At 35.1% G+C, this 14664-nt stretch overlaps 1 protein-coding gene across 1 annotated transcript; it reads right to left on the reverse strand.

Annotated features, from left to right (window-relative positions):
• Positions 1–332: 332 nt before the first annotated feature.
• Positions 333–13895, reverse strand: LOC131840839 (aldo-keto reductase family 1 member B1-like). The gene is made up of 7 exons (XM_059189033.1): positions 13659–13895; positions 8968–9110; positions 6930–7071; positions 5889–6086; positions 4392–4591; positions 2416–2571; positions 333–378 (listed from the first exon to the last, which is right to left on the reverse strand). Exons 1-7 carry the CDS (start codon positions 13731–13733, stop codon positions 333–335), a joined length of 960 nt encoding a protein of 319 aa, XP_059045016.1. The 5' UTR covers positions 13734–13895.
• Positions 13896–14664: the final 769 nt, after the last annotated feature.

The following is a 14664-nucleotide window of genomic DNA, read 5'->3' on the forward strand; positions in this document are numbered from 1 at the left end:
ATGTTATTATGCGTTGAAAATATCTTTTTTTTTTAATTTTTACTATTTGTTTTACTTACATATTTATAAATTAAATGTAAAATGAAATAAAAATTATTAAATCAAATTAAAAAATCATTAGTAATATTCCATATGTTCAAATTTTGAACATTATAAATTAATATATTTATAAGTTTATTATGCTTTGAGAATATATGTAAAACATTTTTTATTTATTGCAACTTGTTCCCATAGTGTGTAAATACTTTATTTTTATGTGAGTTCATTTATTTACCCGTTTTCTAGCTTTTGTTTTTTTATTATGGCAATTATTATATACTAATTATTAGTAATTAGTATTCATCTTCCTCGAAGGGGTGGTCTTTGTGTCCGAGGGAGCTGTAAAAAGAACAAATAGAAAAAATAAATTATTTATTCCTAAAGAAAAGGTTAGAAAAAGTACGTTATCATTACATAGTATAAAACAAAGTCGCTGTCGCTGTCCCTATGTATGCTTAAATCTTTAATACTACGCAACAGATTTTGAAGCGGTTTTTTAATAGATAGAGTGATTCAAGAGGAATATTTGTATATATAATACATGTACATCGGGGTGAGTAGCTCGTTACTACTATAATATGTAAGTCAAAATAAAATCACTGGAATATATATGTATATCTATCTTTTTTTAAGTCAATCTGTCCTTCTCACATGTTGTAAGCTCCTTCTATTTCTGATTGCCTGGTACTAGGCATCAAAATCCAGTAAACCGTGAGGACCATTTAAATATTGTTTGGGAAACTACTCTGCGGATTTCTTGGGCTTCAGGGTCTCGAAGGTATCTTCGCTAGCTTTCACACACTTTCACAGTAGGTTTCACAGTTCTAATTTATTTTAATTCACAACACAATGCGCGCGCGCGTCAAGGCCGCTGTACGGTCCGTTTGTTACTAGTTAGGGAGGGGAAGGGAACGCGCGGGAACAGAAAACTAACGGGCTCTAATATAATATAATATCTGTGCTTACGATGATACAGGGTAGATTTTGAACAAATATCATCTTGTATTGGACACATACATTTTTCATATTTTATATATTTACCAGCTTTTACCCGCTGCTTCACTCGCACTGAATCCATTAAATAAGTATCGGAGATCATTACAATAATAATGTATCCTATGTTCATTCTAATACATCCAAGAACATGTGTACAAAATTTCATGATAATCGGTTCAGTAGTTTTGCGTGAAAGCGTAACAAAAATGCCTACTTTCACATTTATAATAAAATTAGTAAATAAATAAAAATATAGATATTATGTACACAGTACCAGGCCACTATAAATACAAAGAGCCGATAGGGGGCGAGTGCAGACAGAGTGCGAGGCACTCCAAACCAAAGGAAGGACTTATCGCCAGCTCCCGCCTAACGGATACGACTTTAGTCTGAGGGCACCACTAGGGGTTCGAACCTCGGCTCAGGCCGTCGTAATTTCGATCCCCGTTTGAATTGAACGGGGTATCGATCGGAGGGGATATAAAGTACCGTGTGAGTAAGACAGATTGATTAAAACGAAATAGATATATTTCCTTGATTTATGCACTCATGTGTGGTCTGGTTTAGCATTAGCATAGCCATTTCAGAGATTAGCCGGAACAAACAGACAAAAATTGTAAAAAAAAATATTTTGGTGTATGTACCGTATTTATATTCATATGCATGTAGTAAAAAACGGTTATTTCAATATTACAAACAGACACTCCAATTTTATTTATATATATAATAATAATAATCTCAGGACAATTCACACAACGCCATCTAGACCCAAGTTAAGCTAGCTAAAGCTTGTGTTATGGGTACTAGACAACTGATACAAATACATAGATATTTTTTTTCGTAAATACATACATATTATACATAGAAAACACCCAGACCGATACAAACAGTCATACTCAAGAATACAAATGTATGTGCCGTGAGACGACTGGAACCCGCGACCATCGGACGTAAACCGCTAGACCACCGAGGTCGTCAAGAAAGAAATGATATATTATTTTCATAATTCCTAATTCTGCGTATACATCTTCAATATTTGTGAAAAATACCCTCATTTACCTACTCTTTTAAATAATATATGTACACACATATTTGGTATTGGCAACCCTAGCTGTCCATTTCGAGTACTTGCCTCTGACGAAATCGACTATTCAATTTAATTAATTATAAAGTGTTTCAATATGCATTCTGTTCATCACAATCGTCAAATGTATAGATTGAATATATTTATTAATTTTATAATCAAAATGCATCTAGCAGAGTATTTATATCAGTTGTCTAGTTACACAGCCTCTGTTTAGCAAAACCAAAAGATGGCGCTATGTGAATTGTCCAGGGTCATTATAATTACAATATTTTATTTGATTTGATTTCACTTACGCAGTCATAGGCACCAGGCGTCCGTTGCAGTCGAAGCTGTCAATCAAATTTACGTCTTCCTGCGACAGCTTAAAGTCGAAAACGTCAAAGTTGCTCGCTATACGCGCCTTCGTCACAGACTTGGGTATGACGATCGCCCCGCGCTCTATTTGGTATCTGTGAAATATAATGTTTAATCAGCTGCCTACCCGCGGTTTTATTATTATATTTCATTTCATTTCATTATAATTTAATTTAACGCAGGGTTATATTAAATTAAAATGAAATGAAATGTGTTTGGGAAACTACTCTGCTACCAAAATGTTAGGGAATTTACTATGTCTGTCGTGTACTTGATTTGGTTCTGCGGATTTCTTGGGCTTCAGGGTCTCGAAGGTATCTTCGCTAGCTTTCACACACTTTCACAGTAGGTTAACACAGTAACACAGTTCTAATTTATTTTAATTCACAACACAATGCGCGCGCGCGTCAAGGCCGCTGTACGGTCCGTCTGTTACTAGTTAAGGGAGGGGCAGGGAAGGCCGCGGGAACACAAACTAACGTGCTCTAATATAATAATCTGTGCTTACGATGGTACAGGGTATATTTTGAACAAAATGATATATATTCAGTAGAAGAAAAAACTAAAACACACATTAAACAAACAAAATTTAAAATAAACCAAACATTGCGACAATTACAAAAAAAAAGAAACAGTACACAAATTACGAGTGTGCAGTGTCCATGCATGTGTATGTTTGTCGAAGCATCTACTGAATAGGTCCATGCTCAGCATAATGCTGCAGGCTGGAGTGCTGCAACGCTGTTTTTCTTATATTTAATTTAAATAAAAAATATAGCCTATATACTGTACTGATGCATACAGGAGCGGATCGTGAATTTGTGGGACCCTGGGCTAAATCTACTGAGGGGCCTACCTAATTATATTACTTAACTAGCTGTTCCTGTGATTTCGTCCGCGTGGAATTCAACTTTATTTTACTAAAATAAAAGTAGCCTAAGTTACTCCTTATTGCATCAGCTACCTGCCGAAAAAAGTCCCGTCAAAATCGGTACAGCCATTTCAGAGATTAGCCGGAACAAACAGACCGACAGACAGACGGACAAAAATGATTAAAAATGTTATTTTGGTATATGTATCGTATATATATTCATATGCATGTAGTAAAAAACGGTTATTTCAATATTACAAACAGACACACCAATTTTATTTATATGTATAGATTAAAAAAATACACCGACCAGAAATTCCCCGTTCCTTTCTTTCCGTTGATTGATCTCAGGGTTGCCAACCTTATGATAGGTTTTTTAACATTCTAGATATTTTCTTATATTCTAAATATCGTTTCAGTGAGGACTAGGGCACTTTGTATCCTCGGGGCCGTGGGCAGCAGCCCAAAAAGTCCTTAAGTAGATCCGCCCCTGGATGCGTAAGCTATATCACTGTAAAGTTTCAAAATAATCCGTTCAGTAGCATTTGCGTGAAAGAGTAACAAACATCCATACTTACAAACTTTCGCGTTTATAATATTACTAGCTTTTGCCCGCGGCTTCGCTCGCGTTAATTTAACCTCTTAGGGGTGTAATTTATTAAAATCCTTTCTTAGGGGATGCCTACGTCATAGTAGCTCTATGCATACAGTCTGAGCCCGATCGATTTAAAATTGACAAAGTTTCATCCCCTATTTTATCCCCTTGGGGGCAGAATTAATCAAAATCTTTTCTTAGCGGATGCCTACATCATAACATCTACCTGCATGCTAAATTTCAGCCCGATCCGTCCAGTGGTTTGTGCTGTGCGTTGATAGAGCACTATGTCAGTCACCTTTGAGTTATATATATTTAGATTAAGATAAGTACATATAGCCACAAAGTATTTCTACCAGTTGTCTAGTACCCATAACACAAGCTCTGCTTAGCTTATGACTAGATGGCGCTGATACTGATGGTGGTGGAAATACTCCAAGGTTTTATACCTGATGAGCACTTGCGCGACGGTCTTCCCGATCCTGTCGGCGATGGCCTTGAGCTTGGGGTCCTCCAGCAGCAGCGGCTCGCCGGGCTGCGCCCACGGCCTGTCCGGCGACCCCAGCGGGGAGTACGCCGTGATGGTGATACCGCGCTCCTCGCAGAACGCCTTCAGGCGGCTCTGGTTCAGATACGGGTGGCACTCTACCTGAAATATTTTAATTCATATTTTACTATACTTGTTTCCAATCGCAAATAGTCATTTAATATATTTAAAAACTAGTTTTTCCCGCGACTTCGCTCGTGTTGTCTAAAATAAGAGTAGCGAAGTCACTCCTTATTACATCAGCTAGCTGGCAATAAAAGTGCCGACAAAATCGGTCCAGACATTTCAGAGATTAGTTGGAACAAACAGACAGACAGGCAAAAATTGTAAAAAATGTTTTTTGGTGTATGTACCTCATTTATATTCATATGCATGTAGTAAAAAACGTTTTTTTTATATAACACAGGGGACAAACGAGCATGCGTCTCACCTGATGGTAAGTGATTACCGCCGCCCATGAGCACCCGCAACACCAGGGGAATTGCAAGTACGTTGTCGGCCTTTTAAAAAGGAATAAGCTCTTTTCTTGAAGGTTTCAATAATGTATCCGTTCGAAAATACCATTGCTGGAAGGTGATTCCACAATGTGGTTGTGCGAGGCAAAAAGTTTCTAGAAAACCGCACTGTGGAAGACCGCCATTCATCCAGATGATCAGGATGGTATTTCAGTTTCTGGCGGGTGGTACGGTGGTGAAACTCAGCAGCTGGTATTAATCCGAACAATTCCTCAGAACACTCCCCGTGATATATGCGGTAGAAAATGCACAGAGATGCAATATCTCGCCGCAAAGCCAATTGGTCGAGTCTGTCACATAGACGTTGATTACCAATGATTCTGGCTGCTCGGTTCTGAATGCGGTCAAAACTTCTTCTATAAGCGGTTATTTCAATATTACTCAATTCTATTAAACAGACACTCCAATTTTATTTATATGTATAGATTATTAATGCTGAACTATTCTGTATATAAATATAATATAGAATAGTTTAGTGTTCGAGTCATTGGGCTCCCTAAAATATGGTCGAGCGCAGTGATGGCTGGCTCATCCGTCATACTCGTGAACGAGTGCTGCTTGTAGGGACAGGTCTGCTCTTATCACTACAACCGACTTAATCTTATTGTGTTTTTATATTTGACCCAAATAAATTAGTTCTGGTTGGTAGTTTGTATTCACACGTTTCGAATTGGAAATGTAAAATTACAATGATTATTTAAAAGAGCAACACGCAAGTTTCTTGCTCGTTCTTTTTGTGATGAAACAGCTTTCCGAATGAGCGGTAGATTAAAAGAATGATAACTATGACTATTCAAAAGTACTTAAATTAAGTTTATTTGAATAAATGATTTTCTATTCTATTCTATTATAATAGTCTGAAAAAAAATTCTCTTAGAACTTACTTGATTGGTAACTGGTTTGATGGATGCCACTTGGAGTAACCTCTCCAGCTGCCTCTTGTTGAAGTTTGAGACTCCGATGCTCTTCACCAGGCCGTCCCTGACCAGACCCTCCATCTCCTTCCACGTGTCCACGTAGTCTGCGTCGGAGAACTGAAGCTTTCCTGCTTCGTCAGCTGGGAATAGACTACCTGCTTCCTCCTAAAAAAAACAATGTTGCTATATACATGAACAGCAGTTAACATATGCCCAAGTAGTCATATGTCCATATTCACTGATAAGTATCATTAAACTATCTATAACTTCATGTTGTCCTAGTACTTTAAATGTCTGGCAAATGAAAAAGGAAGCTCACGGCTAGCCTGATCAGTGACACATCTTGCAGTCACCACCCACATGGAAGATCATCTATAATTTCATGTTGTCCTAGTACTTTAAATGTCTGGCAAATGAAAAAAGAAGCTCACGGCTAGCCTGATCAGTCCCACATCTTGCAGTCACCAACCACATGGAAGATCATCTATATTTTATTATATTTTTTTTTAAGCTTTTTAATTTTAGGGTCTTAGTTGTACAATTAGGTTATGTAAATACTAGTAATAAATTAAAAAATAAACTGACAGAATAATTCGATGGAAATCATTTTCATGTTGTCCTAGTACTTTAAATGTCTGGCAAATGAAAAAAGAAGCTCACGGCTAGCCTGATCAGTCCCACATCTTGCTGTCACTATCCACAAGCTATAGCTATTGCTAGCAATGTACCACGTCAGGTTGTCCTCCACGCGGTTTCTCCTGGAAACCATCTTGTCAAATTCCTGGGGAATTTGTCACGATGGGCTAACTGACCTGACCTTATCATCCACTGGTGCCCCGCCAGCGTAAACCGTTAGCACAGACATGTGCACCATTCCATTATCATCAATAAAAACAAACCGTTTAGCTGTTTATGTATACAGGCGACGGTTACCACTTACCATCAGGTGGAGTTAGGAGAAATAAGGCGGTGGGAACCGCTGGACGACCGAGGTGCTTGTTACCTTACCTTGTAAGCTTGAGGCCAGTGTATAAGGTAGAGGTCCAAATATTTCAAGTTCAGGTTCTCCAGGGTTGCATTAAGGGCGCCCCGCACCAGGTCTGGACGGTGGAAGGTGTTCCATAACTTGGATGTGATGAATAGCTCCTCCCTGGAAATGTTACATTTTTTACTAGCTGTACACGCGACTTCGTCCGCGTGGAATTTAACTTTATTTTTCTAAAATAAAAGTAGCCTAAGTTATTCCTTATTACATCAACTACCTGCCAAAAGAAGTCCCATCAAAATCGGTCCAGGCATTTCAGAGATTAGCCGTAACAAACAGACAGACAGACAAAAATTGTAAAAAATGTTATTTTGGTGTATGTACCGTATTTATATTCATATGCGTGTAGTAAAAACAGTTATTTCAATATTACAAACAGACACTCCAATTTTATTTATATGTTTTGAAGGAACTTTTACTGGCAGGTAGCTGATGTAATAAGGAGAAACTTAGGCTACTTTTATTTTAAAAAAAATCTCTAATTAACTTTTTTGTTAAATTCCATATCGCGGGTACAACCAGTTGACAATAAATTTCTATGTTTCTTTCCTTTTCTTTCTTCATTTATGATATTTTGTTCTAATATAATTCAATAGCCTATATCTGTATATGGGGTATATATTTCACAAACGCAAACGAAGTCGCAGGTAAAAGCTAGTCCTCAATATACTCAGTGTAAATTCAAAATATCTTTATTCATGTAGGTCTATTACAGACTCTTATGATATGTCAAATCTACCGTCAGTTCGGAATGATATCGAGATGAGAAGAACTGACAAGAAACTCAGCTCGTATTCTTCTTAAATAAATGTTGTACATGTTTACAATAATACAGATTCATTTAAATTCAAATTTGGGAGAATAGAGTGACCACCAGCATATGCTATTGCATAAAACAAAAAATCTATTCAGTGTTCGTAACCTGAACAGACCAGTGCTCCTTGTGGGGACAAGGAGCACCCGTTCACGAGTATGATGGATGAGCCAGCCATCATTGCACGACCCGGCCCACCATTAATTTAAATGAAGTATTTGATTGTGTATTAATTTATGATGTGTATACAGTAGTCCTTTTATATTATTAAAAATAGACTACAGATAAAAGTTACTTCAATATTTTAAGCACAGTGTTCACTCTGTTTGTGATTTCACATCAAACATTTATATTAAAGAACTAGCTTTACCCGCGACTTCGTCCGCGTGGAATTTAACTTTGTTTCTAAAATAAAAGTAGCCTAAAGAACTAAAAATTATTTTCGTCTTAATTTATTCGTTCTATTAGGTAATCAAACTAATACATTTACATCCTGCATCATCCCTTATTTTATCCCCATGGGGGTTGAATTTATCAAAATCTTATTTAAGCGAACGTCTTCATCATAGTAGCTCCAATCTTTAATTTCAGTTCAATCAGTCGAAAATCTAAGAAGATTTATACAAACTATTATCCCCTTAGGGGTGGAATTTATCAAAATCCTTTCTTAGGGGATGCCTACGTCATAGTAGCTTTATACAAGCAAAGTCTCAGTCCGATCGGTTTAAAATTGACAAAGTTTCATACAAACTTTCATCCACTATTTTATCCCCTTGGGGGTAGAATTAATCAAAATCCTTTCTTAGCGGATGCCTACGTCATAACATCTACCTGCATGCCTAATTTCAGCCCGTTCCGTCCAGTAGTCCTACAAGATTGTGAACCTAAATAACTAATTATAAATTATTTAAATATTTTTTGTATATTTAATTGTTTCAGTTTTCAGTTTCATTTATTATTATTATTATTTTTTTATATTATTTTTTCTCGACTTTCGCCGGTAATCTTGGTATGTACGGGCCTAAGCCAAGCCTTATTATTATTATTATTAATAATAATAATAATAATAATTAATAATCCCTACTCCCCGCAGAGCTTGTGTTATGGAAAACTAAAAGAAATATTTAAAATTTTTATTGTAAATCTAAATAATAATAAATTATATAAATATTTTCATTCTTTCTTACCGCTTCACAACGCCGCTCTTAATTTTCTCTGTAATGGCCGCGCCGACCTCCTTCTCATTACCATAGACAAAGGCGCAGTCCAAGTGCCGATAACCTATGTCTATGGCGTCGCTCACAGCTTGCGTCACCTCACCTGGTTTCGACTGGAAATATTTAATTTAACATTAAACCAGAAAGCTTATAGCCCAAGAGCCCACGACGGCCTGACATACGTCATTGTAGTAAACGTGAAAGTTCTTGTATGTGTGTCCCCAACACAGGTAAGAACGATCCCCAAACATGAAACCTGGATCGTGGTTCATTTGGCAGGTAACAGGTAACAAAGGTGTAAAAAAAACATATCAAATTCGTTATTTTAAGAAACTCCATATTTTCATATGTTGTTCGTAGCATTATTATAACTTGCGCTGCTCATTGCCAGACACTTAGTGTGGTTCCAACCCCCCGCCGGACCCCCCTAAACTATACTATTTTATAAATAAACTTACGTCATTTTAATAAAGCTGAAATTTATATATATTATTGAGAGTTCTCTCAGACTGAGTTTCCTAAATTGCCAGACAGTTTTCTTGCTCTATTACTTTGTTTGTTTATGGACATGTATGGACATCCGACGACTTCGGTGATCTAGCGGTTTTACACTAATTTATTTCTAATAGTCGCGGGTTCGATTCCTCGCAACGTCAAGTCAAACCAAAATATCTGTATTCGTGTAGGTCTATTGCAGACTTATGGTATGTCAAATCTACCGTCAGTTCAGAATGATTTCGAGATGAGAACTGACAAGAAACTCAGCTCGTATTATTTTCAAATATAGTTGTACATGTTTACAATAATACAGATACATTTTGAAATTCAAATTTGGGAGAATAAAGTGCATATGCAATAGTAAATATTGCAATTTTGTCAAAAGCAAACATTTTTATTTGTGAGTACGATTGTTTATATCGGTGTGAGTTATATAAATAAAATAAAATATATTAGCAATGCAATTCAGTGACCCACGAGGTAACAGTTTGGGAACCACTGTTCTACCAATCAGTACGGATTTGTCACACATAATCATTATTATGATTTTTTTCGACTGTTGCCCTGCCAGCTGATCTTTACAGCTTCACCGGACGATAAAGTGCGAGTGTAGATGACACTCCAAACCAAAGGAAGAACTTATGGAGCGGCTGAAGGCCAACTCCCGCCTGACGGATACGACTGTAGTGTGAGGGCACCGTCAGGGGTTCGAACCTCACCTCAGGCCGTCATAATATCAATCCCCGTTTGAATTGGGCGGGGGATAAATCGTAGGGGTATTATTATGATTGCATGATATATGTATATACGAGATATACTGTTATCTATTATTGCGCAATAATTAGCAATACAATCTAGTGACCCACGAGGTAACAGTTTAGGAACCACTGCTTTATGAATATGCACGGTTTTGTCACACATAATTATTATTATGTGTGCGTGATATATTTATTAAATCACGAGATGTACTGCAATCTATTGTTGCTCAATAATTTGCAATCCAATCTAGTGACCACGTGGTTAATGTTTGGGAATCACTGCTCTATGAGACACCACGGATTAATCACATATAATTATTATTGTGTGCGTGATATATCTATTACATCACGAGATATACTGTAATCTATAATTACCAATACAATCTAGCTACCCACGAGATAACAATTTGGGAACCACTGCTCTATGAGTCACCACGGATTAATCACATATAATTATTATTATGTGTGCATGATATATCTATTAAATTAAGAGATATACTGTAATCTATTATTGCGCAATAATTTGCAATCCAATCTAGTGACCCACGGGGTCAAAGTTTGGGAACCACTGCTCTATGAGTCAGCACGCATTAATCACATATAATTATTATTGTGTGCGTGATATATCTATTACATCACGAGATATACTGTAATCTATAATTACCAATACAATCTAGCTACCCACGAGATAACAATTTGGGAACCACTGCTCTATGAGTCACCACGGATTAATCACATATAATTATTATTATGTGTGCATGATATATCTATTAAATTAAGAGATATACTGTAATCTATTATTGCGCAATAATTTGCAATCCAATCTAGTGACCCACGGGGTCAAAGTTTGGGAACCACTGCTCTATGAGTCAGCACGCATTAATCACATATAATTATTATTATGTGTGCGTGATATATCTATTAAATCAAGAGATATACTGTAATTTATTATTGCGCAATAATTTGCAATCCAATCTAGTGACCCACGGGGTCAAAGTTTGGGAACCACTGCTCTATGAGTCGGTACGGATTTGTCACACATAATTATCATTATGTGTGCGTGATATATATATTACATCATGAGATATACTGTAATCTGTTGCGCAATAAATCCTAATTTTCCGTCTCCAATGATTCTTATCACAAACACCTACAGCATTATCAAACACTTGTATTGGCAAGTGGAAACTGATATAAAAATGTATAATAGAAATAGAAATAATATTTATACAAATAAACTCAATACAAGCACTTTGTTTTTATATTTGTATAATATATGACTTTTTTTTTATTCTACCACTCATTTGGAATATAGACTCATCACAAGAACGAGAAAGAAACTTGTGTGTTGCTCCTTTAAAAATATCTATACATATAAATAAAATTGGAGTGTCTGTTTGTAATATTGAAATAACAGTTTTTTACTATATGTATATGAATATAAATACGGTACATACACCAAAATAACATTTTTTACAATTTTTGTCTGTCTGTCTGTTTGTTCCGGCTAACCTCTGAAATGGCTGCACCGATTTTGGCGAGACTTTTATTGGCAGGTAGCTGATGTAATAAGGAGTAACACAGTCAGTCCTTACACCCGTTCACGAGTATGACATTATATATTAGGTATAATGATAACAAATCTGAACATTTTTCCGTATTCAGTGATTGTTATCTCATACATACATACAAACAACATTATCAAATACTTGTATTGGTAACAAGCAAAAAATATAAAGATGAATTGTATGGACGGTGATAAAAAATCATGACATGACAATTCATACATTGTATGAATAACCTACAGGATGCTTTCAGCCATCTTATGTATGTCATGATTTTTTATCACCATCCATACAATTCATCTTTATATTTTTACTATTATTTTTATATTATATATAAAATTCTCGTGTCACAGTTTTCGTTCCCATACTCCTCCGAAACGGCTTGACCGATTCTCATGAAATTTTGTGAGCGTATTGAGTAGGTCTGAGAATCGGCCAACATCTATTTTTCATCCCCCTAAATGTTAGGGGTAGCCCACCCCTAATTTTTATTTTTTATTTTTTAGACAAAATTTTTAATTTCTATTTTTTTATGATATGACATACAAAAATACATACTATCCTAAATTTTCACCCTACTATCAACCCCTATTTTTTTAAAGCGTTATTAATTTATATGGCAAAACAATTTTTTTCCGGGACAGCTAGTGTTTAAATAAATAAATAAACAAATAAATTCATAATTTAAGAGCTATCTCTCGTCAGTGGAGCTCTTGCCACTTTCTGCGATCTTCCATCATGCTCTTTAATTCTTGATACGTTATGACTCCCATTTTCTTCTTAATTTGTTTGATGTAGCTGTGCCTTGGTCTTCCCCTCCCCCTCTTTCCTACTATTTCTTTACATTATAATTTTTTTTTTATACTACGATGGTGGCAATCAAGTAGGAACAATTTTGATAGTATCATTCACATACAAATTAATTTAAGTAACTATCGTTATCTGTGACATTAAAAGTTTCTCATTCATTCATTATGTGTTCAATTAGATAATATAAAATTAATAATTAAGTGAATACTTGTGAATAGCATTTAATAAATTCAAATTCAAATTAAAAAATCATTTATTCATGTAGGACCATTTTAGCCGCTTATGAATGTCAAGTTTTTACATTATATTTTTTTCCCTAACATCCAGTTCGATATATAGATCCAATTGAGAAGAACTGGCAAGAAACTCAATTGAATTACTTTTTTTTAAAATGCCAGTTTATTTACAATGTGTAGATATTTTATATAGGTGTCTATGTCTAGCATTAAATGAAAATCCGGTGCAATAATATTTATTTATGATGATATCATATTTTGTGATGCTTTTATTAAGTATGTGCAAGATATTCAAATAAGTATCAAATCTAAACAGTAATGTTACAAATAAATAAATAAGAATTAAAAAAAAAATTGATTTCCAATAATATGTGTACTTAAATACTTATCAATAATTATAATTTTAGAGGTTTAATATTTTGTGTAAAAAATAGATATTTTTCAAAAACAAAGTAATTTAATTTAAAGTTAGCACATATGCTAAATAGATCGATCACCGAAGCCGTCATTTCGCTTGTTTGTAATTCTTTATTATACAGATTATATATAAAAGGACATAACTTAGAAAAATAAAATGGAGACTCGGAATATTTTTTTACATTTTTTTTTATCGGACTACTCTAAGGCTGCTGGCCGCAGCTGGCCTTTACAGCTTCAACGGACGATAAAGTAATCGTAGTCTAATATATATAGTTACTATCGTGTGTTCAAATCTAATCGATACAAAATGTTTAGGAATATTATCACTTACTCTTATGTTAAAAATGTTAGAATAGTAAAATTTTTTTACTTACCTTCCACGTACCAAGACCAAGTATAGGGCACTCCAGATTATTGTTGAATCTCACTCTTGGAACTCTTGAAGCCATATTTATAAAATATTTTATGCTTTGAATAATATTTCGAAGTAAATTAATATGAGGTTATTTTATTATAATAGAATTAAAATACCAGCAAACAATTAATATATACACTATGAATTAAATACGAGCAGAACGTAATACTACGTCTGGTCTCTAGTAACGACAAACTATTTTTTAAACTCGTAAAATGTTTATTATTGATAAGAGAGATATGCGCTATCTATTTAGAATGGGGTGGAATGAGGTGGGGGACGGGGAGCAAGGAGTATAGTCTGTGGTTGATACCAACTAACACAAACTGTCATAACCTAGCACAGATCAGACATGGTCCAAATAAACATAGTGATTATTGGGTTAGTTGGTCCAATCAAACAAATTATACAAATGACTACCATATACCATGAAAATACAACTGATACCCATTTTAGATGTTTTTATATTAACTATAGACAACTTTGACTATATAAAAAAATATGGAAATTAATCTCTCATAAATATAACATGTTAGTGCTTCGGAAAGGCAGGGATTTATAAGGTATCATGGGCATCTCGTGATGACGTGATAACGCTTTTCAATATAATGTTCGTATGTAACAATTTTGCCAAGATGTAGAGGAAACACTACTACACATCTTATGTGGTTGTAATCCTCTGATGCATAAACGAAATATCTCATTTGTAAAGTATACACTCTATCCTGTGTAAATAAAAACCAACCTAAGAATATCTTACAATTTTTGTCCCTAATGGGTCTAGGTAGCGAACTCTGAAAAACGGCGAGCATAATAGATCTGTGTAGGTGCTTAGATCTGTAGCACTACAGATCTAAGCACCCAAAAAGTAGTCCAAAATTCTCAATAATGAATAAAATATAACGATTTTTATCATTTATCACCTGTTGCTTGTTTGCGTTTCCCATTACATAAAAATAGAAAAA

This window comes from Achroia grisella, unplaced genomic scaffold (genome assembly GCF_030625045.1).
Source record: "Achroia grisella isolate CSIRO2021 unplaced genomic scaffold, CSIRO_AGI_Agris_v1 utg149, whole genome shotgun sequence".
NCBI lineage: Eukaryota > Metazoa > Arthropoda > Insecta > Lepidoptera > Pyralidae > Achroia > Achroia grisella.

Coding starts and splice junctions, on each gene's coding strand:
- LOC131840839 (XM_059189033.1), bottom strand. CDS start 13,733: ATGGCTTCAAGAGTTCCAAGAGTGAGATTCAACAATAATCTGGAGTGC. Junction 9,111..13,658: donor TTGGTCTTGGTACGTGGAAG/GTAAGTAAAAAA, acceptor AAATATTTCCAG/TCGAAACCAGGTGAGGTGAC. Junction 6,087..6,929: donor ACTGGCCTCAAGCTTACAAG/GTAAGGTAACAA, acceptor TGTTTTTTTTAG/GAGGAAGCAGGTAGTCTATT.